Source organism: Mustelus asterias, chromosome 2, assembly GCF_964213995.1.
Source record: "Mustelus asterias chromosome 2, sMusAst1.hap1.1, whole genome shotgun sequence".
Taxonomy (NCBI): Eukaryota; Metazoa; Chordata; class Chondrichthyes; order Carcharhiniformes; family Triakidae; genus Mustelus; species Mustelus asterias.
The window spans coordinates 105,143,100-105,170,633 of record NC_135802.1 but is presented as its reverse complement, the minus strand read 5'-3'; the positions used below and the strand labels follow the sequence as shown (position 1 = coordinate 105,170,633).

Here is a 27,534-nt window from a genome sequence, read left to right as displayed (position 1 = left end):
GCAAATTTTACAATCAGGTCTACATTGCAGTTTGTGAATCATGATGGTGTGTGAGGAATGTGAATGTAGAGGCAGGCTGATTAGAAGACCCACCTTTGTTCTCAGAGACAACAGCCAAGCTTCCAGCATAGCTTAAAGGCCCTCTAAAGCTCAACCTTCACCCCTGAACACCCACCCAACTTCTCATGTCATTGCATATCATCTCCATGCATGCTTCATAGCCTATCACTCAGTATCCAATATGTACAGTGTTCAGAGACCATGCAATAACAACGTGCATTATTGTAAATGTATGTGCAAAAAAAATTAATCTGTGATAATATATTAAAACTCCTTTTTAAAAGCCTGGCATTGATGTTGCAAAGAAACTGATCTCCATAGAAAAAATCAAATCCTTTAAATGGCCATTAAGTTATGTAAACAAACATGTATTGTGAAACCCCATCAAAGACAGAGTATAATTACAACCACATAGAACAGTCATTCCCCTATACAGCTATGTCAACAGAGCTGAGTACTACACCTTTTGTGAACTATCCAAACACTCATCCTAACCACAGCTATCAATACATCATCTTCCATCTTCAAAGTCAGAAATTGAAAGAACAGCTGATGTCTTAATTTTACGGAAATTGCCTGTCAATCAATGGAGGGCAACAGGTACTTAGATTTTTTTTTAAACTTTCAATAGCAGGGAATATTTCATTCACAGTCAGAATTGTCTATGCATTTAAATCTCTGTAATAAACAACAAGATGAGTTTACAAATTTGAATGCATTATGGCACTTTCATCAATGGAAGAAGTACTGTAATGCATATAAACCCTTACACAGTAATGGCCAATATTAAGATGAACTTACCTTTGCAGAACAGAATCCTGTGATGATTCACTGCATTAAAAATGCATCAACTTTACAATACAGCATCTAATAATGACATTGGAAGTTGTGAAAGCATTTTACACTTACCTTTCAGAATGTTCCCAACTCAGCAAGATTATCCCAGCAGTCTCAAACTCTCCAAGGATTGCGTTGTTATTGTTGTTATCCATAACAAATTATGCCATTAATAAAATGTTCCATGGCGCTTCACAGAGGCACAATAAGACTATATATATATATATTGTTATGGCAATAAACAATATATGACACTGAGTCACATAAGCAGATATTAGGGCATATGACCAAAAGTGTGGTCAAGAAGTACATTTTAAAGAATGTCTTGAAGAAGGCGAGGTAGTGTGCCTGAGAGGTTTAGGGACGGAATTCCCACACATAGTGCTTAGACAGCTATAGGCATAGCCACCAAATGGAGATCATCTCTCATTCTTTAAAAGTCTAGAGGATACAGGCCCGGTTTCCTCAATCTCTCCTCATAAGACAATCCTGTCATTGCAGGGATTAGCCTGGTGAACCACCATTGCACGCCATCTGTGGCAAGTATAGCCTTCCTAGAATATAATGTATTCACATTATATTCCACCCGCCATGTTCTTGCCCACTCATTTAGCCTGTCCACATGCCATTTTAGCCTCTTTCCATGCTCCTCACATCCTCCTCACACCTTATATTCCCACTTAGTTTTGTGCCATTGAAGTCTCTCACCTGGAGTACATTCTTGCCCTTGCCACCTTCAGTGGTTCTTCCAAGTTGCATTCAATATGGGGGATTACTGTTTCACCAGCTATGGTGCAGTGGGCGTCAGAAGTTGATTTGACCTGATGCCATGAGATTCTGAAGTCAATGGTGAGGGCTCCCAGGGCAACTCCGTCCTGACTATATACCGCTGTACCACCACCTCTGGTGGGTCGGTCCTGCCAGTGAAACAGGACGTATTAGGGATGGTGATGTTTAGGACACCTGTAAGTTATGATTCTGTGAATATGACTATTTCAGGTTGTTGCTTGACTCGTCAATGGAACAACTCTCCAAATTTTGGCACAAGCCTCCAGATGTTAATAAAGAGGACTTTACAGTGGCCAATGTTTCCAGTGCCTAGGTCAATGCTGGGTCATACATTAGGTTTTGTTCTGTATCAATTTTTCTGTAGCACTTTGATACAGCTGAGTGGCTTGCTAAACTGTTCTATGGGTCTGGAGAGATATGTAGGATTTCCTTCCCTAAAGAGCATTAGTGGTGAACCTGATGGGTTTATAAACAACAATGGTTTTATCATCACCATTTCTGAAACTGGCTTTTAATTCTAGATTTATTAATTGATTTCAAAATCCATCAGCTGCCATGGTGGGATTTGAACCCATGTCCCCAAAGCATTAGCTTGAGCCTTTGGATTATTAATTGACTGACATTATCACCTCCATCCCCCCCCACCTGAGTTAATCTGTGACATATTTGATATAGATGTCAGGGACCCTGCTTATGACCTATTGTCTTTTTGTTGTTTTCTTTGTAGGTTTGGATATCAGACCTTAAACTATAGATTGTTCTATGATGGAAAGCATTTTGTTGGTGAAAAGCGTTTTGAGTCGATCCATGATCTTGTGACTGATGGCTTGATAACACTGTATATAGAAACTAAAGCATCAGAGTATATTTCAAAGATGACAACAAATCCCATCTATGAGCACATAGGATATGCCACGCTATTGAGAGAACAAACCTCAAAGAGACTGATCAAAACAAAGCGTGACAGTAGGAAGGTCTCCTTGGTGAATGATGAGAACAGTTCAGTTGAAAAGGTAAGAATTTCCATTTATTTTTTTTGTTTTAGTTGTTCAGTGGATGTACTTTCTGTAGATTTCACAATTGCTCTTTTTTTTCCCATCATGTTACTTCTGTCATGCCTGACTACAATATGAATCCAACAGTGTAATATTCTCAGGCTGCTCTCTAAAGACCCCATTTGCAGTACAAAAGAGACACGTTTGCATTGCTATTTCAATTACATTTTCGTGTTACCTATGCCACACTGCTCAGCCTCCGCTGTATTTTTTGTGAATATCACTTCAAGTGGTAAATTAGACAATTGCTTGTAATGGATGAAGGGCTCACAAATTGGGCCTTTACAATCGGCTGGTGCTGACCCATTTGTGGTTGAACGTGACACAGAGGATCACATGATCCATTAAACATACAAAGTACTTCATGGAGCTGCTAAATAGTGTAATAATTTATTGATTAATCGTGGTAATGAAGCACCTCCATTGAAAACATTTTCAAAGGTTCATGCTCCTCTGAATGAAGAAATCTCTACTCATCTCAGTTCTAAGTAATCAGCACCTTTTCCTGAAATGGTGCCCCTGTGTTTGGTTTGACCATCAGCGTCAGGAAAACAAATGCTATGTTCCAGGATGTTGCCATGCTGTCATACAAGCATACGAAATAGGAGCAAGCCTGCTCAGCCATGTTCTTAATTTAATGATTGATCTATTTGTGTTTCGAAATCCACCGTCCCATCTACCCCCAATATTTTGATTCCCTTGCCTAACAAGAATCTCTGCCTTAAAAATATTCAATGACCCAGTCTTCACCACCTTCTGAGGCAGGGTGTTCCAAAGTTGCACAACCTTCTGAGAGAAAAAAATCTCCTCATAACTGTCCTAAAAGGGTGACCTCTAATTTTAAAAGTGTTCCCTAGTTCTGGACTCAGTTATAAGAGGAAACATCCCTTCCACGTCCAACTTGTCAAGACCATTCAGGATCTTATATACGTCAATCAAATTACCCCTCACTCGCCTAAACCCCAGTGGAAAAATGCCCAGTCGCTCTAACCTTTTTTCATTCCAAGTATCTATCTAGTAAACCTCCTCTGAACCGCCTCCGACCCATCTATCATCTATCAGCATTGACAATAGGACACTGGAGGTTGTCAGTAGCTTCACATACCTAGGCTCCACAATCAACAGCAATCTATTATATTGCTTGATTCTGAAATCAACACATACATCACAAAAGTTGAAACTGTTATGTCCAAGTTGAGTGAGTGAATGTGGAACAACAGCAACCTGACTGAGAAAGCCAACCTGAGAGTCCACCAAGCCTATGTCCTCAGTGTACTCCTGCACAATGGTGAGACTTAGACAACATATACTAGATAATAGAAAAGGCTGAACAATTTCTACATTCACTGTCTTACACATATCCTCAGCATCTCTTGGCATGGCAAGGTTACCAACTCGGAGATCCTGAAATGTGCTAATTCCTTCAGCATATATTAATTACTAAGTCAACAACATCTGTGCTGGTTTGGCCATATTTATCAGATGGATTGTATACACAAAGACATTTAGTACAGTGAACTGGCCATTGGGTTACAATTTGTTGGGCACTCATACCTCTGCTACAAGGACACCTGCAAGTGAGCTATGAAGATGGTGGACAATGCCAATGACTCTGACTTCTGGAGGTTGACTGTTTGGATAGGCATTGGAAAAGGTGAACAGAAACAAAAAGCCCAGCTGGCCAAAAAGAGTGCCCAGAGAAAAGAGAGGCCAATGAACCTTGAATCTTCTCAGTGTATTGTTGTCCTTTGCAACAAATGCAGCAGAATCTGCCATGTCAGCATGGGGCTCCTGAATTACACCAGACAATACTTAACATAATGTTGACCACAATGGCATAAAGCATTGTCAGACATGGTGAAAGGCTGCCACCACAAGCACTCCGTTTTGTAAAACAAATAATGGATGACTCACCTCAACCCATTGATCTTGCAGATTTCCTTTTTTTCTGACATTTGATTCATCCTTAATCTTTTTCATTTATGTTTTTTGTAGAGTGCATGTTATTCCAGAAGGAATGATTATGTAACATTCAATGAGCAAGCTATTTTCTGTACACCCCTTATATAGAATTTTCCCTAAAATGTTTGACAGATGAAATCTGATATCCACTGCTTCCGCAAGAGCCAATGTTTCCACAGTTAAAATATTTTTAATCGCTTTTATTTTCTTAGTTGCCAGGCTAAAGGGCAACATTTACCACTTTCACCCCCCAAAAAGTATTACGAAATTGGCTGCACTCGAGTACCCATCAGGAAGATTGGCATCAGAAGCATCACTAAAAATAACTAATCTCATGTTTTTTGGGACACCCGAGGACGGGAACTTAAGTACGCATTTCTCTGTTTCAATTTAAACAGTCCTGAGGAACAGAATACAATAGATCAGGAGCTGGATGGTACTGGGCTGAGAGATAATGATGCACAGGACAGGGCTATCACACCCAAAGGCCAATTGCCAAACATGGGTACTATCTCTCTCCCTTTCTCTCTCTACCTTCTCTGAGCTAACTCTCTGAGGCATTGGCATGTTAGTATTGTCACTGGGCTAGTAATCCAGAGACTCAAGTAATGCATGGGGTCCCGGGTTCGAATTCCACCATGGCAGATGGTGAAATTTGAATTCAATAAAAATCGAGAATTAAAAGTCTAAATGATGATAATGAAACCATTGTCGGTTGTTGTAAAAACTCATCTGGTTCATTAATGTCCTTTAGGGAAGGAGAACATTCATCTCTCTTGCAGCCTCAACTCAGTGAGTTGCAGCTGTCTCTGTTTGTTCCTAAACTGAACTGCTGACTGCCTGCTTTTGTGAGCAAACATACACATACAAATAAATTAGTCCAAAAGAACATCCTTAACCCCCACAACCTATTATCATGGCAATGTGGCATATTTGGGATTTTTCAAACAGAAATGTAAACCAATTATCTTTTACCATCATCATAACCCTTTTGATTCTATGACCTCTATAAATAATCTACGTCTCTAATGGAGTTAATGGCCCCTTTTCTAGACTTGCTGGTCCCACCAACAAACCCCTTTGTCTATCAGCTGTGTTTAGCTTCTTTTCATCTTGGAACTACATAAATAATCTAAATCTTTTATTGAGGTACATGTAGATCTTCTGGCTATAATACCAGTTTAGAAAAGGTTCATCCATAGTTTAAATTTTCTCACTTCTAATTCTGACCTGATTAAATAAACAATAATTACCCTAGGTTTGTTTATTTCCAAGTATTTCTATCTAATTTATGTTTAACACCTTGTTTCCCAAACTTTAATAGGGTAAACTCTGAGACTGTTTCAGTAATTTAAGGGGCAAGATAATTTAGGTCAGAGATGAGGAGAAATTACTTACTCAGAGGGTTGTGAATTTTTGGAGTTCTCTACCCAGAGGGTTCTGAATGCTGCATTGTTGAAGATATTTAAGGCTGGAATACACAGATATGTGGTCTTTCAGGATCGAAGGATCTGAGGACTAGGTGAGAAAGTGGAGTTGAAGCCCATGATCAACCATTATCGTATTGAATGGCTCAACGGGCCCATGGTGTACTCTTGTTCCCGCTCTTGCTTCTTGTGTTCTAAAAGTTGTATTCCTAAAACTAATAATATTCCTCCTAAACACGTGGATTATGGAACCAGATATTTGCAACGCTTACCCAAGCTATTTTGCATGGAATCACCACTCTTTTTAATGACCTCGCTGTGTTGTTATCCCCAAACCTAAAACTTGCCTACTCACTGACTATATATCAATCCCCACTACTGAGTAAATCCAGATACATTTTAGCCAATCCACATGATATCTAGGTGCAATCTCTATCTAACACAGCATAGTTAAGTGATCTGTGACTAATGCACTCAACACTGGAATAAAGCTTCACCTTAGTCCACCATTCTCTGCCACAATGTTACACTGCTTGTAGCCAGTTGGTGAAGGACGGAGCCAGAAGTCAAACTTTACTCAGTTATTGATTTATTCAATAAGTGAGACATTACAAGTATATAGCTTCTAACTCTACAACCCATCACCAATGTCACTAAGTGTCCCTTTATCTATGTCACAATCAAGAAAAATAAATTTAATTGAAGTAGTTTGTGAACTAAGAATTTGTACGTTTATACGTAGCCCTCTTTATAATTTGCATATGATTAAATTTTTAAAAGTAACCCAGCTTTGTCTTAAACAAAATAAAGGTTTATTACAAAACTACTACTGCAAGTTACTTAGCTAAAAGTGAAAAAACTTAACTAGAATACAGATGCAAAGGGCTGCATTTTATGGGGATTAGGGAATGAATGGCTTGTTCCCTCATTCCAGAAAGAAATCACTCTGTGCAAGCACGTCCTTAGGCCAGAATACACTGCACGTGGCCTAAATTGTCCCAACAGTAGGACTTACGCCACTCACTGGGGTAGAAGTGCCACCCTCAGGATTAGCTGGCAGCTCCAGCAGTGCCAAGAACACTGTTGCCCATGCTGCTGGGACTGTAACGGTCCCAAGAACCAATGGATCCTGGAGTGAGGTAAGTGCAGGGTATTTAGTGCATAGGGTTTTGGGGATGAGGGTGGGGTGCTGGATTTTGGAGAGCAGGTGGGTAAGAAGGAAGGGAGGTGCTATCTTAGAGGTCTGCCCCCAATGTACAAAGGGCATCTCCAAAAGATAGTACCCTCTTTCCCACCCTTTTAGAAGAAATCTAAAAAGTGGGCTGCATACTCACACATGTCTACCCATGCCGACTATATTATGGTGTGGGAACGGTATTATTGGAGTCAGTTGGCTTGTTAAGGATCAATTGACCCTTAATTGTTTATTTACAAATGGTGGACGGGCAGGCTACCGATTTCGGCACCCATCCACCTACCGTGTTATGCGGTAGGTGGGAAGATTATGGGTTGGCACCTGCCCTATTTTGAATGTCACCCTGTCGAAAACAAGCCCAATGGGGGCATGTAAAATCCAGCACCAAAATTAAAATGCAGATAAAGGAAAAATATACTTAAAGATGAGATTTCAAATCATTGTCTGTGAGCTATTGTTGCAGGCCCATTGTTTGAATTCTGAAATGAAGGGGTTGAAACTCAAGGTTGGGCTTAGCAGCTGTTGATGGCTTCTGTAGATGAAGAATTGGTGCTTGCCTTTGCAGGTGGGCTCAACAAACAGAACAAGTCCTGAGAGTGATTGAAGGTTCCTGTTTTATGTTCGTGCATATGGTGGTCCTTGGTAGTCTAACTGTGTGCTGCCAATGGCGTGCATGTACAGTTGTATGCACGACTGCCATCTTTACAGGGGCAACGTGCAGCAGGGTGCATGCACAGACATCACAGGCCCTGGATTTTAAATATTACAGTGCCAGCAGCATCAAGTTAACACTTTTAACAACCCCCTCCATCCACAGGTCACCACAAACCTCTCTCTCAGGACTAGAAAGTAGCAAATGGGACCTACTCTGTCCGCTCATCCTTCCCTCCAACCTCAACTAAAATGACACATCGCATTGGTGTCTTTTTAGGAATTTATTCAAAGATGAAGCATCAAAAGAAATGGCTGTGGAAGAGAGAATGAGAGAAAGCGGAGAAGCAGAGACAGGGAAATGGCTGTGCACTGAGTGCCGTGTGCCAGCTGCATAGCTCAGGAAACATGGAATTGTTTGAAATTTCAGACCAGCTAGTTAATTAGTTCAGAGAGTTGTTCCTGCACCTAGTTGTATTATGTCTTTTTTGTGTGGTATAAATCATTTTGGGGATACTAGGGAAATGAAGTAAGCTTCATTATTTAAAAAATTGAAGACTGCTGAATAAAAGTTGTCTCTGTTTACGAGTATTGATTTGTGTCACTTGCAAATGATGTAATTGGACTCTGAGCATGTGCAGGGTATTGGTGGCTATCTTGCATTGGCAGAAGATACAGCTGTGGACTTAAAATTGCTGCTATCCCAAACTGCTGAATCATGCCTCCATTAGGTATTGGATTAAGCTTTTGGGGCAGGGGGATAGCTTCTGGTGTCTTTTTTAGCCAAAGTCACTAACTCTTAAATGTTTCAGTTATCAACTTGATTAGTTCCCATTCTCCCATGTTTGAGGAGATAGGAAAGAGTTATTCACACCACCAGGGAAGCCACAATGAGTTTCTGTTTAGCCTTCTGGAAATGTGAATTGAATTTTAAATGTCTTCACATTTGATATTTCTACCTCCAATCCAATTGGATCTTTCTGGATGCTTGGCCACATTCAAGTGGAAAAGCCAGGTGACTTTTGGCAGTCATCCTCAAGGCTTCTTGTATCCATTAAGAAAGGAAGATTATCATTTTTGCAAAATCTATAATATTGCAACAAAACATTCCTGACATACATGAACAAGTTATTATCCAATGAGTGCCCCCACTTGTGTACACTTAACCTTAATTTATACAATTAACACAGGACTGCTGCTGACCATCTTTACCCAGCCTCTCATAAAAATGGCAACGGACATATGCCATATGGGATTCCTGATAAATTTGCCTTGCATCTGACTATTTTACTGTGCCTTCCTGGAGCTATGGTGGGAAACTGGACTGTAGGTCTCAGGAAATAACAATATGGTTTTAAGGCGACCCCGGTGGAGGAAGACCTTGGTGTAACATTATCGTCGCTTGTATAACTTTTAAAGGCCCCTGTATCAACCTAGACTATCAGTGGAGCATCTCCTCTAATCATCCGGGTCAGTTTCCCCTCAATTCTGCAAATTGGAATTCTCTACTGTTGGGCTGCCTCTCGATGGCAGGAATCTCACTGTGTATTTGTCATGAATCCTGCCCTAGCAAAATGGACTGAAGCAAGAATGGACTGGTAGTTCTACCCTTTGTGGGACCAATATACGTGACCAGTATTGCCAAATCTACATTACTGGAAGCAGCAGCATTCAGTGTTTTCTCTAGCTAATAGCTGTAGCAACAATAACATTGCAGTGCAACAGAATTTCTGGTTTATACCTCCGATCAGTGGTGGTGTTTGGGAACTTGCTGTGTGAATAATTAGAGTCTTGGTACCGTGTTGTTCCACACTGCTGTGCTTTGTTTTAATATCCAGACAAGCTGTGCTGCCAATGTGTGTGTAAAACTGTTCCAGTAATTGGAATTGACTGATCTGAAATATTGGAATTTCACACAACAATCTCGATCAAAAATTCTCACGCAGACTTCTAGTTGTTTTATGAAGAGTGAATCATTTTTGTTCTGACTCCCTGTTTTTGGAAGAGTGGGAAAGGTTGTTTATAAAGAGGCTCCTAAGTGATCATAGTATGTATTGTAAGAAAAAAGGGAATTATTTTTAAAAATAAATGACCATATTTTACATATGGTGTTTAGAAACAGAAGTGAATACTTTAATTGAATTTTGCTTTGTTAATAGCCTTTTCTAAATCTACAATTGTAACACAATTTAGTATTGTACTGTAACTTCAGTGGTTTCTAAAGGGTAATATAAATCATGCCACGAGGAGGAACCAATTGGGTCATTTCATTCAATTAAGCATGCATCTCATTAAAGGTACTTGTATTCTAAATAGCTGATTCATCAATAACCAATTCCCCGAATGCTTGAATTAATATTGAAATCCTTTGTGTACTTGTAAATGCCTTTCAAACATCACTGACCATGAAGTTGTTTTGTCAGCAAAGTCAGTTAAATGTAAATTATTTTTGGTATGTTAATATGACCTTCACTACATTTCCTAGCTGTATGAGAAGGTCATCTCTCGAGCAGAAAAAACAACAGCATGGTTGATGTGTTGCATTCCTTTACAAACCAATGCTCTGAACACATTTATACAGCTGAGAAATTAAATAACAATGCAATATATCCTTTGCTTTTCTACATGTTATGTTTAATGCGATAATTTCTAAGGTTGATTTTCTAATGCTAAATTTCTTTTATGGAACCATAGAATTCTTACAGTGCAAAAGGCGGCCATTTGGTCCATCAAGTCACTGACTCTCTGAAAGAGCATCTTACCCTCAGGTCAGCTCCCCTCCCCTCCCCTCCCATCATCTCCCTCCCCTCCCCTCCCATCATCTCCCTCCCCTCCCCTCCCATCATCTCCCTCCCCTCCCATCATCTCCCTCCCCTCCCCTCCCATCATCTCCCTCCCCTCCCCTCCCATCATCTCCCTCCCCTCCCCTCCCATCATCTCCCTCCCCTCCCCTCCCATCATCTCCCTCCCCTCCCCTCCCATCATCTCCCTCCCCTCCCCTCCCATCATCTCCCTCCCCTCCCCTCCCATCATCTCCCTCCCCTCCCCTCCCATCATCTCCCTCCCCTCCCCTCCCATCATCTCCCTCCCCTCCCCTCCCATCATCTCCCTCCCCTCCCCTCCCATCATCTCCCTCCCCTCCCCTCCCATCATCTCCCTCCCCTCCCCTCCCATCATCTCCCTCCCCTCCCCTCCCATCATCTCCCTCCCCTCCCCTCCCATCATCTCCCTCCCCTCCCCTCCCATCATCTCCCTCCCCTCCCCTCCAATCATCTCCCTCCCCTCCCCTCCAATCATCTCCCTCCCCTCCCCTCCCATCATCTCCCTCCCCTCCCATCATCTCCCTCCCCTCCCCTCCCCTCCCCTCCCATCATCTCCCTCCCCTCCCCTCCCCTCCCCTCCCATCATCTCCCTCCCCTCCCCTCCCCTCCATCATCTCCCTCCCCTCCCCTCCCCTCCCATCATCTCCCTCCCCTCCCCTCCCATCATCTCCCTCCCCTCCCCTCCCATCATCTCCCTCCCCTCCCCTCCCATCATCTCCCTCCCCTCCCATCATCTCCCTCCCCTCCCCTCCCATCATCTCCCTCCCCTCCCCTCCCATCATCTCCCTCCCCTCCCATCATCTCCCTCCCCTCCCCTCCCATCATCTCCCTCCCCTCCCCTCCCATCATCTCCCTCCCCTCCCCTCCCATCATCTCCCTCCCCTCCCCTCCCATCATCTCCCTCCCCTCCCCTCCCATCATCTCCCTCCCCTCCCCTCCCATCATCTCCCTCCCCTCCCCTCCCATCATCTCCCTCCCCTCCCCTCCCATCATCTCCCTCCCCTCCCCTCCCATCATCTCCCTCCCCATCACCTCCCTCCCCTCCCCTCACCTCCCTCCCCTCCCATCCCATCACCTCCCTCCCCTCCCCTCCCCTCCCATCCCATCACCTCCCTCCCCTCCCTTCCCATCACCTCCCTCCCCTCCCTTCCCTCCCATCACCACCACCACCACGTGCATTTACAGTTTAAGAAAAGTTTTATAGTTAGAAAAGCTTATTTATTAGAATCACACATAGGCTTACTTCAACACTGCAATGAAATTACTGTGAAAGTCCTCTTGTCGCCACACTCCAGTACCTGTTCGGGTATACTGAGGGAGAATTTAGCATTGTCAATGCACCCAACCAGCACATCTTTTGGACTCTGGGAGCAAACCGGAGCACCCGGAGGTAACCTACGCAGACACCATGGCTAATCCACTTAACCTACACATTTTAGGACACTAACAGGCAATTTAATATGGCCAGTCCTCATAACATGCACATCTTTGGACTGTGAGAGTAAACCGGAGCACCCGGAGGCAACCCATGCAGACACGGAAAGAACGTGCGAACTACACACTTTCTCAAAATGTGAACAGGCAAAGTTTTCACCCCATTGTTATCGACATGATTGCTTACATGGTCAAACCTTTTCTAGCCAATTTAGAAAATTCTTCAGCTAGAAAATAAACCCGAAATCACATGTAAAAAGTTATTTGTTGTTGCTAGATTTCTGTAGCATTTTTCCAATGTGCCCTAGGCCCAACCACCTTCAGTTGCTCCATCAATGACTTTCCTTCCATCAAAAAATCAGATGTAGGGCTGTTCACTGATGATTGCACAATGTTCAGCACCATTACCATTCACAACGCCTCAGAGACTGGAGCAGTCCATGTCCTGGACAATATCCAGGCTTGGGCTGACAACTGGCAAATAACATTCATGCCACACACCAGACAATAACCATATCCAATAAGAGAGAATCTAAACATTGCCCCTTATCATCACTGAATCCCCCACTACCAACATCCTGGGGGGGGGTTACCATTGACCAGAAACTGGATAGGACTAACCCTATAAATATTGTGCCTACAAGAGCAGGTCAGAGGCTAGAAATCTTGCAGCGTGTAACTCACCTAATTCCCCAAAGCTAGTCCATCACCTACAAAACACTAGTCATTAGTGTGCTGGAATACTGTCCACTTGCCTGGATGAGTACAGCTCCAACAACACTCAAGAAGCCTGACACCATCCAGGAGAAAGGAGAAGAAGGATATTGTAATTGGGTTTTATGAGCAAGAAGGCTTATGTGGAGCATAGAAACCAGCACAGACCAGTTGAGCCTAATGACCAGTTTATGTGCTGTGACCACACCGCCACCTTGTGGCTAAGACTTGCAACTGTATGCAACGGAAAGTTAGTCCATAAAAGCAAATTATTGCGGATGCTGGAATCTGAAACCAAAAGAGAAAATGCTGGAAAATCTCAGCCGGTCTGGCAGCATCTGTAAGGAGAGAAAAGAGCTGACGTTTCAAATCCAGATGACCCTTTGTCAAAGCTAAAAAGCATAGAAAGTGGGAGATATTTATACTGCAGGGTGAGGGAATGAAAGATGAGTTATAGCCACAGAAGCCAGGGGAAAAGACTGCTAATGGCAGTCGATAGAGAGAATAAAGGGTGTGAATGGCCAAACGGCAGAGAAGCTAAAATCAGAGGGTAAGCTGTGACAGATGAAGATGTGGGTTGGGGTGGGGAGGGGGGAATGGGTGGGAGAGAGATAAAATATAGAAAAGGGGGAGAAAAGGTAAGGGAAGAGGGGGGGATAAAGTAGGGGGAAAGAGTGGGGGGGAAATAAAAATGAAGAAAGATAATTTAAAAAATGTAAAGAACAATAAAAAGAAATTAAATAAAATGAAAAGAAAGGGGTTGAGGTGGGGTAGAGCTAATCATCTGAAGTTGTTGAACTCGATGTTGAGACTGGAAGGCTGTAAAATGCCTAGCTGGAAGATGAGATGCTGTTCCTCCAGTTTGCATTGAGCTTCACTGGGACTTTGCAGCAGGTCAAGGACAGACATGTGGGCATGAGAGCAGGAGTGCATGTTTTTGTTTCGTAGTTTAAAGTGAAAAGCGGAAGTAGGCCGGCTGCGGGGTGACCTGGGAAGGAATTTTTTTATAAGCGCGCGGGAGGTTTATAAAGCAGGCCGCACTATCCAGTCGTTAGCAGGCAGCGGAGTGAGCAGATAGCAGAGTGAGGGCTGAAGGGCTTTGGCTCAACAGGCTTAGGCGGAAACGGGCGAGGCAGGGTAGGTTTAGTTTTTTAGTTTTTAAAAACTTAAAAACAAATCAAATACATTAAGGATGGAGGGTCATGTGATGAGTTGTTTCTGCATGATGTGGGAGCTGGTGGACCCCACTGTGGTTCCCAGTGAGCATGTCTGCAGTAAGTGTTGGTTGTTTGAGGAACTCCGGCTCAGGGTTGATGAGCTGAATTCTGAGCTTCGGACACTGCGACACATCAGGGAGGGGGAGAGTTACCTGGACGCTGTGTTTCAGGAGGCAGTCACACCCCTTAGACTAACTAGCTTGAATTCAGCCAGAGGTCAGGGACAAGAGGGTGTGGCTGCGAGTGAGGCAGGTAGCGGGATCCAGGAGGTAGAGTTCCAGGAGCCTCAGTCCCTGAACCTGTCCAACAGGTTCGAGATTCTTGCTCCCTGTGTGGACGGGAACAGGGACTGCAGGGAGGATGAGCAAACTGACCACAGCACCGTGGTACAGGGAACCATTCAAGTGGGGGGAGAAAAAAGAAATGTAGTGGTAATTGGGGATAGTATAGTTAGGGGCATTGACACTGTTCTCTGTGACCAGGATCGAGAATCCCGAAGGTTGTGTTGCCTGCCTGGTGCTCGGGTTCAGGATATCTCATCTGGGCTGCAGAGGAACTTGGAGTGGGAGGGTAAAAATCCAGTTGTCGTGGTCCACGTAGGTACCAACGACATAGGTAGAACAGAAACAGAGTTTCTGCTACGGGAATATGAAAAGCTAGGAGCTAAATTAAAAAGCAGAACCAAAAAGGTAATAATCTCTGGATTACTACCTGAGCCACGAGCGAATTGGCACAGAGTCAATAAGATTAAGGAGGTAAATGCGTGGCTCAAAGATTGGTGTGGGAGGAATGGGTTTGAATTCATGGGACATTGTCACCAATATTGGGGAAGAGGGGACCTGTTCCGATGGGATGGTAATCATCTGAATCGTGCTGGGACCAGAGTCCTGGTGAATCGTATAACTAGGGCTGTAGATAGGGCTTTAAACTAAATAGCGGGGGGAGGGTTCAGTTGTATGGAGAATCAGAAAATCAAAGGTAAAGGAGAGGGTAGGAGTGCAGGTTAATGATGAGGACTTTCAACTAGTTAAAGGAGCCGAGGGCTCAGGAGAGGTTAGTAAAGTTTCCAGACCACGTAATAGAACAGAGAGTATAGAAGGTGGCAGGAATCTAACCTCAGGCAGAGTAAAAAAGGTGACAAGCATGAGAAGGGAGGTGGATAACACAGTGCAAGGAGATGGTCTGGGGAAGAATAACCAGTCTGTGACAGGAAGGGACAGAGCATGCAAACAAAGGAATGCACTAACAAATCGGGTCCAGGTAAGAAAGACTAACATAAAGACACTTTACCTGAATGCACGTAGCATTCGAAACAAAGTGAATGAGTTGACGGCACAAATCAGTAAAAATGGGTATGATCTAGTGGTCATTACAGAAACGTGGTTGCAGGGTGACCAGGACTGGGAACTAAATATCCAGGGGTATCAAACAATTCGGAAGGATAGACAGGAAGGAAAAGGAGGTGGGGTAGCTCTGTTAATTAAGGATAACATCAGGGCGGTAGTGAGAGACGATATAGGCTCTAAGGAGCAAAACGTGGAATCAATGTGGGTGGAGATAAGGAATAGTAAGGAGAAAAAGTCACTGGTGGGCGTAGTCCATAGGCCCCCAAATAATAACTTCAAGGTGGGGCGAGCTATAAACAAACAGATAACAGATGCATGTAAAAATGGAACAGCAATAATCATGGGGGATTTTAACCTCCATATTAGAACATAGAACATAGAAAAGCTACAGCACAAACAGGTCCTTCAGCCCACAAGTTGTGCCGAACATGTCCCTACCTACTAGGCTTGCCTATAACCCTCTATCTTACTAACTTCCATGAACTTATCCAAAAATCTCTTAAAAGACCCTATCGAATCCGCCTCCACCACCACTACCGGCAGCCGATTCCACGCACCCACCACCCTCTGAGTGAAAAACTTACCCCTAACATCTCCTCTGTACCTACTCCCCAGCACCCTAAACCTGTGACCTCTTGTGGCAACCATTTCAGCCCTGGGTAAAAGCCTCTGAGAATCCATTCTATCAATACCCCTCAACATCTTATACACCTCTATCAGGTCACCTTTCATCCTTCGCCTCTCCAAGGAGAAAAGACCTAGCTCTCTCAACCTATCCTCATAAGGCATGCCACCTAATCCAGGCAACATCCAGACCATATTGATTGGTCAACTCAAGTCGGACGTGGTGGACTTGAGGAAGAGTTCTTGGAATGCTGTCGCGATAGTTTCCTCGAACAGTATGTTACAGAACCTACGAGGGAGCAAGCTATCTTGGATCTGGTCCTGTGTAATGAGACAGGTAAAATTAATGATCTCCTTGTGAGGGATCCTCTTGGAATGAGTGATCACAATATGGTTGAATTTCTAATACAGATGGAGGGTGAGAAAGTAGGGTCCCAAACCAGTGTCCTCTGCTTGAACAAGGGGGATTACAATAGGATGAGGGCAGAGTTGGCTAATGTAGACTGGGAACACAGACTAATTGGTGGGACAGTTGAGGAACAGTGGAGGATTTTTAAGGAGATTTTTCTCAGTACTCAGCAAAAATATATTCCAGTGAAAAAGAAGGAATGTAAGAAAAGGGATAACTAGCCATGGATAACTAAGGAAATAAAGGAGAGTATCAAATTAAAAACCAATGCATACAGCGTGGCCAAAATTAGTGGGGAACTAGAAGATTGGGAAGGCTTTAAAAAACGACAAAGAACTACTAAGAAAGCGATAAAGAAAGGAAAGATAGATTATGAAAGTAAACTAGCACAAAATATAAAAACTGATGGTAAAAGTTTTTACAAATATATAAAACGGAAAAGAGTGGCTCAAGTAAATGTTGGTCCCTTAAAAGATGAGCAGGGGGATTTAATAATAGGAAACGAGGAAATGTCCGAGGCCTTAAACAAGTTTTTTTATGTCGGTCTTCACAGTGGAGGACACAAATAGCTTACCAATAATTGACAGTCATGGGACTGTAGGGGGTGAGGACCTTAAAACGATTACTATTACTAAAGAGGTAGTGCTGGGTAGGCCAATGGGACTAAAGGTAGACAAGTCCCCTGGTCCGGATGGAATGCATCCCACGGTACTAAAAGAAACGGCAGAAGAAATAGCAACTGGATTAGTTGTAATTTATCAAAATTCACTGGATTCTGGGGAGGTGCCAGCTGATTGGAAAACAGCTAATGTAACGCCACTGTTTAAAAAAGGAGGTAGACAAAAGGCAGGTAACTACAGGCTGGTTAGCTTAACATCCGTAGTTGGGAAACTGCTGGAATCTATCATTAAGGAAGAAATAGCAGGACACCTGGAAAAGAATGCTTCAATCAAGCAGACGCAGCACGGATTCATGAAGGGAAAGTCATGTTTGACTAATTTACTGGAATTTTTTGAGGATATAACAAGTGCGGTTGACAGAGGGGAACCGGTGGATGTGGTGTATTTAGATTTCCAGAAGGCATTCGATAAGTTTCCTCACAAAATGTTGCTGCATAAGATAAAGGTACACGGAGTTGGGGGTAAAGTGTTAGCGTGGATTGAGGATTGGCTATCTAACAGAAAGCAGAGAGTCGGAATAAATGGGTGCTTTTCCGGTTGGCAATCAGTGACTAGTGGCGTGCCGCAGGGATCGGTGCTGGGGCCTCAACTATTTACCATATACATAGACAACCTGGAAGAGGGGACCGAGTGTAGGGCAACAAAGTTTGCGGATGACACAAAGGTGAGTGGGAAAGCAAATTGCGTGGAGGACACAGAGAGTCTGCAGAGAGATTTGAATAGGCTAAGTGAGTGGGCAAGGATCTGGCAGATGGAGTATAACGTTGGTAAGTGTGAGGTTATCCACTTTGGAAGGAATAATAGTAAAATGGACTATTATTTAAATGGTGAAAAATTACAACATGCTACTGTGCAGAGGGACCTGGGGGTCCTTGTGCATGAATCACAAAAACTCAGTTTGCAGGTGCAGCAGGTGATCAAGAAGGCAAATGGAATGTTGGCCTTTGTCGCGAGAGGGGTGGAGTATAAAAGCAGGGAGGTCATGCTGCAACTGTACAGGGTACTGGTGAGGCCGCACCGAGAGTACGGTGTACAATTTTGGTCCCCTTATTTAAGAAAGGATATATTAGCTTTGGAGGGGGTACAGAGAAGGTTCACCAGGTTGATTCCAGAGATGAGAGGGTTAGCTTATGAGGAGAGATTGAGTAGACTGGGCCTGTACTCATTGGAGTTTAGAAGGTTGAGGGAAGATCTTATAGAGACATATAAGACGATGAAAGGGCTAGACATGGTAGAAGCAGCGAGGTTATTTCCACTTACAATGGAAACAAGAACTAGGGGGCATAGCCTCAAAATATGGGGGAGTCAATTTAGAACAGAGTTGAGGAGGAACTTCTTCTCCCAGAGGGTAGTGAATCTTTGGAATTCTCTGCCCAATGAAGCAGTAGAGGCTACCTCGTTAAATGTGTTTAAGTCACAGATAGATTTTTAACCATTAAGGGAATTAAGGGTTATGGAGAGCGGGCGAGTAAGTGGAACTGAACCCACTATCAGATCAGCCATGATCTTATTGAATGGTGGAGCAGGCTTGAGGGGCTAGATGGCCTACTCCTGCTCCTATTTGTTATGTTCTTATGTTCTTAAAGTGGCAAGCAACAGGAAGGTCAGGGTCCCGATTACGCAAAGACCGAAGGTGCTCAGCAAAGCGATCACTCAGTCTACGCTTGGTCTCTCTGATATAGAGGAGACCACATTGGGAGCAACGAATGCAATAGACCAAATTGAAAGAGGTGCAAGTGAAACACTGCTTAACCTGGAATGAATGTTTTGGATCTTGGATGGTGAGCATGGAAGAGGTAAAGTAGCAGATGTTACCCCTTCTATGATTGTATGGGAAGGTGCCGTGAGTGACGGGAGAGGTGTTGGGTATAGTGGAGGAGTGGACCAGGTTATCCTGGAGGGAACGGTCTCTGCGAAACGCTGACAGAGAGAGTGAAGGGAAGATGTGTTTGATGGCAGCATCACGCTGGAGTTGGCAAAAATGGCGGAGGATTATGCTTTGCATGCGCAAGCTGGTGGGGTGAAATGTGAGAACAAGGGGGACTCTATCCTTGTTCTGGGAGGTAGGGGAGGGGGTGAGGGTCGTGACACGGGACATGTTCCAGTGAAGCTCAACACAAACTGGAGAAACAGCATCTCATCTTCCGGCTAGGCATTTTACAGCCTTCCGGTCTCAACATCGAATTCAACAACTTCAGATGATTAGCTCTACTCCACCTCGACCCCTTTGTTTTCATCTTTTAAAAAAAATTTACTGTTCTTTACCTTTTTATTTCTTTATTGTCTTTAATTTTTATTTTTACCCCCACTCTTCTCCCTACTTTATCCCCCCTTTCCTTACCCTTTCTCCCCCTTTGCTTCCTTTTTTCTATATTTTATCTCTCTCCCACCCCACCCACATCTTCATCTGTCACAGTTTACCCTCTGATTTCAGCTTCTCTGCCATTTGGCCAGTCACACCCTTTATTCTCTCTATGGACTGCCATTAGCAGCCTTTTTCCCTGGTTTCTGTGGCTATGATTCATCTTTCATTCCCTCACCCTGCATTGTAAATATCTCCCACTTTCTATGCCTTTTTGCTTTGACAAAGGGTCATCTGGACTCGAAACGTCAGCTCTTTTCTCTCCTTACAGATGCTGCCAGACCTGCTGAGATTTTCCAGCATTTTCTCTTTTGGAAAGTTAGTCCATGCTCCCACTATCTAAATAAGAAAGTGCTTGGATTTGTGACACATTAATTCACAAGCAAAACATCTAATTACATTGGAAGTTAATACCACAGCTCCACCTAAAGGTACCAGAGCTGAATATTAACACTACATTCATGTAATTTGCATAAACAAATGAAAACAAAAATGCTGGCAAAACTCAACAGATCAAGCAGCATCTGTAGAGAAAAATAAGTTTAACATTTTAAGTGCAGATGATCTTTCATCAAAGCATGATTTGAAAATCCGGGCAAGATTTTACATTCACACATTACATGCTGCGGCACGGTGGCACAGTGGTTAGTAATGCAGCCTCACAGCGGCAGGGACCCTAGTTCGATTCCTGGCTTGGGTCACTGTCTGTGTGGAGTATGCACATTCTCCCCGTGTCTGCATGGGTTTCCTCAGGGTGCCCCGGTTTCCTTCCACAGTCCAAAGATGTGCGGGTTAAGTGGATTGGCCATGCTAAATTGCCCCTCAGTGTCAGGGGGACTAGCTAGGGTAAATACATGGGGTTATGGGGATAGGGCCTGGGTGGGATTGCAGTCGGTTCAGACTTGGTGGGCCAAATGGCCTCCCTCGGCACTGTAGGATTCTATGATCGGGAGTGCTGCTGTCCAGTGCATGAATAAAATCTGGTGTGTTGACAGCAGGTCGCAAACCCGACATCATCACACCGGTCTGTCATCATACAATAGTCAGGTAAGCCCCAAGATCAACAGCCCACCACCATTTTTAAATACCTCATTAAAAAGCGTTTAAGCTTATTTACAAGCCAATTGATTAGAATAAAACCTTGTCCACACCATAATATAGCAGGTGCACAGGAAGCCAGTTTGGAAGGAGTCATGTTTTTAACAAGAAGTGCTGCAAAGGTGGATATAATGGCTGCAAGTGGGACAATGGCAGACTTTAGCAGAAGAGCTTGCTTCTCAAGCTGGACAACCTAGCTTGTGTTGTTAATTTGATTTTTCATTACATTTCAACCTGCCTTAGGGCATTTCCTCAGGGAAGAGGCAAAAAGGGAACATTAAGCACAATAGCTTTTGTGCTGTACATCGCTATCCCCAGTGGGAATATGAAGCACAATTATTATTGAATTTCTTTTAGTGTTGGATTTTGGCCCCAGGAAAGTTTTTGCTCAGGAATCTAGTACCTTATATCCTTTCCCACCTTTAAATCTCAGTTATGTGTTCTTGAATGGTATTAGATTTTTGTTAGCCTCTTTTATAGGAATTTGGACATTTTAACATCAACAGACATTTGGCTTTTTGTGGAGTTTTGGGCTAAGTGGAAACTCAGTTCAACTCTCGAGTCCTTGTGGGGATCAAATTTCACCGGCTGCTGAAGAGACATCTTTTCTGTTCCAAGGTTTGTAATATGCAAATTTCTGTTACTGCATTATCGCATTGCCTATAAAGCCCTCAACAACTTACCTGTTGTCTCCACAACCCATGAGTTTAACATTGTGGTTTCTGGCACATTGATCATGCTTATCTCTAGGATGACAGTCCTCGGCCTTTTGGCTAAGATCAAGTGTATGGACGGCAGCCCATGGTCGGCCACACTTGGTCGAGGTCATTAGGTTACGCTGAGGCTTCATATGTTTCATATGAAGCAATTTTTAAAAGCGGCATCTTGGCCTTTTGGCTAAGATGCAAATGAGCTCAAGTCTTGGAGGAGGAACCTCCCCCTTCTCCAATCAGCTTGGCTCATGTAGATCAGGCCCAGGACAGGGTGGTTTGGTCGCTCGCCCTGTCTTGTCAGCCTGGATCTGAAATGTCTCAACTTGTTGAGACTCTGAATTGGACTTGATTTGATTGAATTGGAAAAGTATAAAAATTAAAAAAAAATTAAAAAAATCTCTAGGATGACAGTGGATGATAAACTGTTTGTTTTAGCCTCTATGAGGTGCCTGGGTTCTCCTCCTGCACTTTTGTCCTTAGTAGGTTCCGCATCTAAATTGCAGGGTATTATTAACTTTGGATTTAGAACCTGACCACTTGATTCTTCAGTGGTCAAATCCACACTATCTTCACTTTTATTTTCCTTGTGGTTTTTATAAGTGCTGTTTTCTTGGAGCATATTACCATCCCTTTTTATTTACTTCGGGGATGGTTTTCCTCCCAGTCTGCCTCATGTTCTCTGGGACATCGTTGCTCAAAGGTGGCTTTCCAGTTTCAATTGCACTCCCTTGTGACACATCAACGAAGTGGGGCATCTTCCTCACTTTTGGCTTGCTGTTTGGGATCTTCCTTTGTTCCTATTTAAATCTTTAAGGAGGTGTCCGCAACCCCTGGTGTGTTCCCTGCAATTTCTGCTGCTTTGATCTCAGCTCCTTTGCTTTCCACTATCTCTATCTTTGCCACTTTCAATTCGAATAACTCCGTTAGCCTCCTTTTCCTTTACTGATCCTATTGCTTTCTGTGGAATCTTTGGATCTTCCTCAGCCCTTGACAGATTTGTATCCACCCTATTCTTGTTCCCAAAAAAAATTAACAGAGATCACAAACTTACTTAGAAATCTCTGAGAACTTACTTTTCCTCAAGTCACAAGGCAATTGTCTCAGCAACTGAACATTTTGAAAAGCAAGGGAGTTCTCCTTGGTATCTTTGCCAATATTTGTCTCTCTTGTCTCAACAACGTCACTAAAACAGATTATCTGACCATTATCTCATTGCTGCTTGTGAAACATGGCTATGTACAAACTGATTTGGATGGCACAGTGGTTAGCACTGCTGCCTCACAGCGCCAGGGACTTGAGTTCAATTTCAGCCTTGGGTCACTGTCTGTTTGCACATTCTCCCCTGCATGGGTTTCCTCTGGGTGCTCCGGTTTCCTCCCACAGTCCAAAGATGTGTAGGCTAGGTGGGTTGGCCATGGTAAATGCACAGGGTTACAGGAATAGGGTGGAGGGGAGGGGCTGGATAAGATGCTCTATTGGAGAGTCGGTACAGACTCGATGTGCCAAATGGCCTCTTTCTCCGCTGCAGGGATTCTATGATTGGCACTCCCACATTTTTTTCCACTGCATCAGTGCTACATTTCAAAACTACTTCATTGGCTGTAAAGAACTTTGGGACATTCTTAGGTCATGAAAGGCACTATATATGGCAAGATTTTTTAATGTAGCTTTCACAAATCTCCACAGCAACCCTATGACCACTTTTGGAGGCAGATGCAGTGATCGTAATACAAGAAAGTGAAGCAGTCCACATTGAGTTGAACTGCCCCGGAGCCACCATGTTCCTCATTCCCCAGCTGATGTACTTTGCTCCTCCAGGCAGCAATAATGTTAATTGATGCGGTTACCTTAGACAGTCCAGAGCAAAAATATATCAAAAAAGTAAAATTATTTTGGACAAATAATGAGTATCTAATGATTACAAATCTGAGTACAGTAGCATTGCAGTAATTATAATTGGTATAGTCAGCACACTGCAGCGATTAGCTATATTCTTGGGCATGGCCTCATGTAGCCTCCCAGTAATTCCCCATTGCCTTTTCAGCCCTAGCCCCAGCAGACAGCTCAGTTATGCAATGGAACAAAACAACCTACACCCAATCCCTAGCTATCAGAAAGACAAAATGATTTCTGCAGCGAACAGGAATTTGGAGCCAAAGGTCTTGTTGGCATGACAGAAGAAAATTAGAGAATACGAGACACACAGATAGTCAGTCAGAGAGAGACATAGAGAAAGGGAAGGAGTATCTAAACAATATGGAAAGCAGCAGTCAGAAAGAAAAAACTGTAAACAAATGGCATGCAGAAAGGATGGAAGACATACAGGAATGAGAAGACAGACACAAACAAATACACAAAGGGATAGCATAAGAATAACTTGGAGCTGCACCCTAAGATGGATATAACCATGATTGTAAGTATATGAGATTAATGGAGAATGCGAGGGAAAGAGTGGAAAACAAATTCAAATCCATAGTGGTCTGGATAGCTATCATTGTCGCAGTTGTTTCCGACAGCATAATTTTGTTATACTAGTATATGTAAATATAACTGGATTTAAATTTTTCCCAGACAGGATTTTTGTTGCACTGTGAATTGTTTTTTTCTAGACTACTAATATGGTTTCATTACCATAGAAATGAACAGCACTTAAGTTACATGATGTACCCAATATTATGCTTGGGTCTAATAATGGACTATAAAAAGACAACAAGATAGATTGGTATAATTCAAACAAGGAACTGTTTATTGAATGTCTTAACAGTAGCACAGTCAGTTCAAGACTGACTCCCCCAACTCCACGCTGGATGGAGGTTGTATTATGGGTCATCTGACCTGCTCTCTTAAAGCGGCATATACCTTACCTACATACATAAGACCCAGAGCTTTTCCTTAAAATAGAATTAGTCATATTATTGCATCTAAATATATACTTCGCTGTTATTTCAATTCTGTCTGTTGTCCGAAATGGCATATTGTTTTGACAACTTAATCAATTTTTTAAGGGTAGGGGTGGGGGTGGGGGATTTGTGAGCCAAGGAGAAACCCCCTCCTCTTGGCCTGGCATTAAACCTGGAATTGGGAAAGTTGGAAGCAAATTCCCAAGGCTTTTGGAATTTTGCCTGAGTTAACCTCCAGTCCACCTCCAAAACCACACCCAACCACTTGTGCTTACTTGTTAAGATTTCCCACAGCATCCTATGGCAGTTATTAACTGAAATGTGCAAGGTGGGCTTGCAAGTCAATAGCGTTGTGTTTGCCTTTGCACATGAATCATCAATAAAATTCTGTTTTACAATACTTGCATTAAGTTTAGACCTTGAGATGATCAGTAATAGTTTTCATTCTACCTTTACAAGGAGAAATGATACACCATTTAATATTCTGCTCCTTAATATTAAGCACTGGAACTTTTAAATTTAATTTGAAACTGCTGTCTATTAATAGTGTTTCGAATGGGGGAAAAAGCTGAAAATAACAGTTGCAATATTCTGTTCATTTTTCTGCACATTACAGCTCGCACCAGAATGTCCTTGTTGCACAATGAATGGACGATAGACTTTGTTACCTCAGAGCTGTCACCAAATAACTGCTTGTGGTATATAAACCTTTTATTTCTCAATTTTCACTTCCATATTTCCTATTAGGAATGGGGTATGAAGCCTTTGTTGGAGCTGTTCTGAGCAATGTGCCATCGAACAAAACAATATTTGCATGTGGGTTTAAATTGGTGCATTTGCTTCAACATCAATAAAAGATACATTTTATTCCAAAGCAGGTGGTTGCAATTCTCCAATAAAGCATAGTAATTTTAATCACTAAGCAATTGTTACATTTTAAATTGCTTCCATTTAATTCAGGCACAGTAATGACACCTGAGTTAAAGTTATTAACCATGCAAAGATATCCAGCTTCCAGCATGTTCATTTTAGCTGGTTTATGCATGACTGCTCTGAAAATGATTCTTTTATTAGTATACTTTATGAATTAATGACAGCCTAGCTCTGTGTTCCAAACCTAATAATTGAAAACATTAACGTTTTGCGTTATAAGGTTACAAAAGGCTTCTGAAATTTGAAGACTCATTTTCAGCATTGACTCAGATAGTTGATATACTCCAGATTATGTTACAAAGCAATTTTACTGAGAAAGGTAACTAATAAATGACAATAGAACATGGTACTGAGGAAGCACATTGTTAAAATGACATAAAGTTTCAGGTTTCACTTGACACCAGTGAGAAGGCTGCTGGCATTTCTGCATTTTGTGGCAGTTTGACCCTCAGTGTACTGTGAGGCTTGAAACACTTTAAATGGAGGGATTTCCATTGTGCGCTACAGTAGAGCATGTTTCTCAAGTGTGCTCACAGTTTTACTGAACTAGCATACAAAAAATCTTCTTGTTAGAATCTGACAATGATTAATGTGAAATGTTTAATCGCAGTGAGCTATTTCTTGGAACCAGAGATGTGATGAAAGTCTAAACGTAAAGTTGATTTCTGATACAATGTACTATTCATTAATATGTGGAGCTTGATACCAGCACAAAGTTTGTACTGAATATTTAGGTTTGGCACATAAAGCTTCTGTAAACTTGTATTCATGAGAGAAAGCAATTTGTTGTAAAACCTAAATAACTGAGTGCCTGGTGGTTAGTAGCTGAAATGTCTGTCAAGTATGATCATGTTTGATCAGATAGGTCAAGATGTGTACATTAAGGTAACTTGTAATCTTTTAAAATATTTAGGAGACATATGATTCTTGAATTTTTAATTGGCTACCTGCTTCTTGCATATTTACAGAAGGGGGAAATAGTGAAAGTGTATAGAAATCAGGAGTGCATTAATATAAGTGTATGTCATTCCTGCTGCATGTAGATTATCTACTTTACAAATATTTGAAATTGTCTACAGCGTTCTACAAACACATATGCATCCATGCTCTTACTTCCTGGTTGAAGTTATCACCCATGTACCTTTAAAAGCTTACTATTGCAATTCAGAGTTTTTCCTATCTTTGACGTTTTCAATATCATAATTTATTATGAACTTGTTGAAGTTGTACAGCAACAGCCTGCTTCCAAGCCACTTCCAGGTGTAACTAGTCTAGGAAATGGACACATGGCATACCCAGTAACTTTATTTTCTCCTTCCCCATGGATAAGAACCTTGGATAATTGCTCTCAGGCCATCTGCAGACTTGTTTTCTGTGGGTCATACTTGTGTGTTTTGTAGTTTGACATTATGTTCCCAAAATTGAAAACTGATCAAGAAAATCTAATGATATTTTTTGTATGATAAACAGATAATGTTGTTGTTATGACCTTATTACAAATGCCACTTTACTGTGGACCCATCAAAAACTGTACAGTGTGTTGGCGAGGCTACACATGCAGTTTGTGTACATTTCTAATTGCCAAAATGGAGTGAGTGACAGCAACAATGCCGATTCTCAGTTTTGGAGGAAACAGCCAAGAGGAATGACTTAGGCCGTAGCTCTTCCACCATGAAAAGTGATACCTCAGAAGGAACTTGTGGAGATATTCTTAATGGGATAGAAAAACTGAACCCAGAACATTTCTTTCAGATGTGCAACAAGACAAGATAAAAGCAAAATACTGCAGATGCTGGAATCTGAAACAAAAACAAAAACAGATTTTCCAGCATTTTCTGCTTTTGGTGCAACAGAACAAGGTAGAATGGGGAGCAAAATGCAAATTTATATTTATGTCGAAAAGTGTTTGAACAGAACATGATCAATAGTTGTGATAAGTCGACAAGCAAGAAGGTTCAGGCCATACAATTGAAGGAATTATTTAGACCCGATATTGGTGGGTAGGTTGGTATTTTGGATTTGTTATGAAATCCATTCATTCTGCGTTTCTGCGTGATATGTAAGGTTGCGGTCAGTGGAGACTGCAACATTTAAAGTATAGATGTTCCAGTAATTCCCAGTTAAGAAAAAAAAACAAGGAGCAGAGAAACCGGTTCCAAGTTAAAGAGCTTTAGGGAGCAGATTTTAAGTGACGGCAGCTCGGAAGAAGCCCAGAAGATCCACAAAGGCAGCCAAACGCTGCTGACTCCATACTGTGGGCCGTCTGTTTGGTACGGCATCAACATTGTGCTTGTAAGTTGATACTT

The 27,534-nt window shown here is 42.4% G+C and overlaps 1 protein-coding gene across 2 annotated transcripts in view; it reads left to right on the top strand.

The window, feature by feature from the left end:
* The window catches only part of chn2 (chimerin 2), a 336,658-nt gene that overhangs the window by 199,447 nt on the left and 109,677 nt on the right, over window positions 1-27,534 (top strand). Inside the window, exon 6 of one of the 2 annotated variants that reach the window (XM_078239728.1) lies at window positions 2,414-2,699. In XM_078239728.1, the coding sequence (XP_078095854.1) occupies window positions 2,414-2,699 (286 nt within the window). Of the gene's footprint in view, window positions 1-2,413; window positions 2,700-23,643; window positions 23,809-27,534 lie in introns of those variants that run through there. The other variant, XM_078239735.1, reaches the window with a different exon arrangement.